A 3,095-nucleotide genomic window follows, 5' to 3' on the forward strand; every position below is an offset into this window, starting at 1 on the left:
AAAGAACATGATTCTGAGAAGGGTTTATGGAGATTCAGGTGAGGAGAGGAGACACGTAATTGGCTGCTGATGGAAACGCTTATTCCAATCAGAATTCGTAGATCCTACCTTTTTCTCTTCACCAAAGAGGGACCAAAATGGGAAACTAAAAAGACGACTTCAGGGTGTGGGTTTCTTCTTCCTTTTACAACGCATCAGAAAGAGACTGAAGAAAGTGACATTCCGACTGAAGGGAGACTCGAAGAAGAAAAGAATTTGCCTGCTTATGGACGTTGCAACTACTGACAAGTCTCTTAAGATGAACTTGCCATATATTCCACACACAAATCCAAGTATATATTTCAGTTTCCAAACATAAAGTAAATTAGTTTACCCTAAGAACAACATGTTATTTCTCTCTCCATTGCAGAGAGATCAAGAAAGCCAACTTTTGTTTCTCCATTGTACATAGTTCTACTTACAAAATTTAGCTTCATTGAGGGGCAGGAAAGCCAAGTTTTTTGCAGCGCTTTCAAACCCCGAAAGAACTCATAATAAGAAAAGGATAATGAAATGCTCTCTCTCTCTCTCTCTCTTATTTTATTCTTAAACGCGGGATGAAATGAAGTCCCATCTCATTCAATCCCAAGCATACCCCAAAGTTTTAAAGGGGTAGTGCCATGGCACATCCCTTTCGTGCTTACTACTCCAAGCCATCCTCCAAAGAGAGGCGCTTCCACTCCACCAGGCGAAGTAAGAACTCCATGACCTATAATAATAATAATCCAAAGATCACATCAGCAATTTCACACCCCGCACACAAACTTCCATTTGTCTGTATAATACATGAGGTTACACTAATTACTTCAGAGGGCCGTCGCAGGAAATAAGAAGCATTCGTCTCCTTTGGAAACTCTGAAACGAGGATCCCAATGCCTCGGCCTCTATCACGTAAAACCTAACAAAATCACGTCACATTCTTCCTGTTATCAACATCACTAACTCATGAACTTTAGAGGCAAACAAAGTAAATGGAGATTGCATGTATACCTTAAAAGCATCTTCATCGGTGAGATCATCTCCGATGTAAACAGGCAATACATTTTTGGAGTCAGCAAAACCTATAGGAATCAGAAGAAGTTGATGCTTCGTTAATGGAATAATTAGAACACCAAACCAATGCTACTCTTCCGTTTACCAAGTGAGTCTAATAGGAACTGCAAGGCCCTCCCCTTGTCCCATTTAATAATGGGACGGATCTCCAGTACCTAAATATGTAGTGAACGAGGAACACAAGTCACATCCATGTTATGGTGTTAAGCTCCTAAAAGAGAGAGAAACACTTCACCTTTCTCCCTGGAGTAATCCGCAACATGGGGTATTCCTTCAACACTAACCACACCTGCTCCAGCAGCACACTCCAATGCTGCATATAGTTCATACAGAGAGAAGGATAAGATGAAAAGATTTTGTTTCCCATGCATGATGGCATGGAACAAGCAGTTGGTCCTCGAGTGTGAGCTCACGGCTGACCTTTTCATCTACACATCTAAAGTGAACAGACACACAGAACTTGTTGTTCTCCAACTTGGCACCAGGAATGGGTTTGGTCTTCTCCGACAGCGCTTTGTGAACCTGAAGGAGAAAGCAAATGTTGGTGATCATGTATAATGCTATAGTTTCATGTACAGATCAGAGACACTTGGAAGATGAACCAAACCTTCTTTATCATGGGCAGGAATTCGCTTGCTGGTTGAAAGAGAACAGTTTTTTTCTGGACAACGAAGACGAGAGGGAAGCATAAATGTGTGAGAGAAATTTTCTTGATTTTGATGTAATAACAGGGAAAATGAGTGGTACCTTCTTGGTGTATTTAGTTCCTTTGCGAACTTCGATGTCCATGCCATGGCTTCCAGCGTAGTACAACTCGGTCAATTTTACGAAGTCAAACAACTACAGATCATGGGAGTCAAATGGTGAGCAGAGGAAACAGAGAGACGGACATTACTGACACATGTTATGTCTTGGAGTCGGGTGTTCACTGCACCTTGCTTCGGCACCGCCCGCTCACAATCGCGGTGGGGAAGCACCCTGCCACTTCCTTCACGGCAGCTCTCATCTGATACTCCCAAGACAACCAATCGAATGATCACAATATCATCTTTTGATGAATTGGGGCACGCAATAAAGAGATGAAAGAATGGAAGACTCACTGCATCCGACATGAATGCAGAGTCGGGATCATCGACGATGGGGGACAGCGTCCCGTCGTAGTCCAAGAACATTACGATTTGCTTTCCTTTGGTGGCTTTCATGAGCTGCTCAAACTTACTCAAAGCAGATGGATGCCGCACCTGCTCCAGCAAAACATGACTATCAGCAATCGGGAGATCCGACCTTTTTGGGTTAAAGGACGAACGCAATTGAACTATAAGCGCTTACGATCCATGCTGAGTGCTCATTCTGTTCGCGCTCTATGATGGGCACCGCGGCAGCGCTGGCCGCAACCTTCGCGTGGATGGGAGAGGAAGCTTTCATCGTCTCCAGCCACGCGTTGGTCCAGCTCTCGCCGAGCTCGACCTGAGAAAGGTGCTTCTTCCTGATAGCGGCTGCAGCGGAGGCGCCACCACCGCGAGGCGGGGGGTAGGGGAACAGGACCGGGGGTTTGGCTGCCGCCGCCACCGTGATAGCTGGCGTTGCCTCCGGCACGACCACATTCTGATTCGTCATGGCGGCGAGGAGTAAAGTTCGGTTCTTTTTCGTTCCCTTCGCTAAAAATGGGATTTTTAAGGATTTTGAGGGTTGGTAGGGCGGTGGTAGTGATTGAGATTGGGGAGTTGGCGACGGAGCGATGTCGCCGTGGGCGGTGGATTTATGGGAGCGAGGAGAACACAAGGCGACGAAGGCCGGGGCCCACGCCCAGGTGGTTGGCGGCCGTCGGGCCCGCCGCCTTCAACGTCGCGGCGAACGCAGCACGCGCCAGCGTCGGGTCCACGTGTGATGCGGACGTGTCGAACCCGCAGCGCCAACAAATCCAAAAGCCACGTAACAAATGGCGGTAGCACTATTTTTCACCCTATAAAATTATGAAGTTTACGAATTAATTATTCTTACTA

At 46.3% G+C, this 3,095-nt stretch overlaps 1 protein-coding gene across 2 annotated transcripts; it reads right to left on the reverse strand.

Annotated features, from left to right (window-relative positions):
* Window positions 1–477: 477 nt before the first annotated feature.
* LOC135584385 (probable trehalose-phosphate phosphatase 6) lies at window positions 478–2,801 on the reverse strand. 2 transcript variants are annotated; one of them, XM_065101932.1, is made up of 11 exons: window positions 2,422–2,801; window positions 2,193–2,333; window positions 2,027–2,098; window positions 1,840–1,932; window positions 1,700–1,753; window positions 1,513–1,614; window positions 1,328–1,405; window positions 1,178–1,247; window positions 1,030–1,100; window positions 845–937; window positions 544–748 (listed from the first exon to the last, which is right to left on the reverse strand). In XM_065101932.1, exons 1-11 carry the CDS (start codon window positions 2,707–2,709, stop codon window positions 683–685), a joined length of 1,128 nt encoding a protein of 375 aa, XP_064958004.1. In that variant the 5' UTR covers window positions 2,710–2,801; the 3' UTR covers window positions 544–682. The 2 variants fall into 2 exon arrangements, with proteins under 2 accessions (XP_064958005.1, XP_064958004.1); XM_065101933.1 differs by lacking the exon at window positions 1,178–1,247 and having other exon boundaries at window positions 478–748.
* Between the last annotated feature and the right edge of the window lie 294 nt (window positions 2,802–3,095).

This window comes from Musa acuminata, chromosome BXJ2-4 (assembly GCF_036884655.1).
Source record: "Musa acuminata AAA Group cultivar baxijiao chromosome BXJ2-4, Cavendish_Baxijiao_AAA, whole genome shotgun sequence".
Classification (NCBI taxonomy): Eukaryota; Viridiplantae; Streptophyta; class Magnoliopsida; order Zingiberales; family Musaceae; genus Musa; species Musa acuminata.

Bases quoted from the DNA above. Each gene is read 5' to 3' on its own strand.
- LOC135584385 (XM_065101932.1), bottom strand. From the start codon at position 2,709: ATGACGAATCAGAATGTGGTCGTGCCGGAGGCAACGCCAGCTATCACG. The intron at 2,334-2,421 runs GTAAGCGCTTAT...TTGCTGGAGCAG, and splicing joins ATGAGCACTCAGCATGGATC to GTGCGGCATCCATCTGCTTT. The intron at 1,406-1,512 runs GTCAGCCGTGAG...AACTATATGCAG, and splicing joins TTAGATGTGTAGATGAAAAG to CATTGGAGTGTGCTGCTGGA.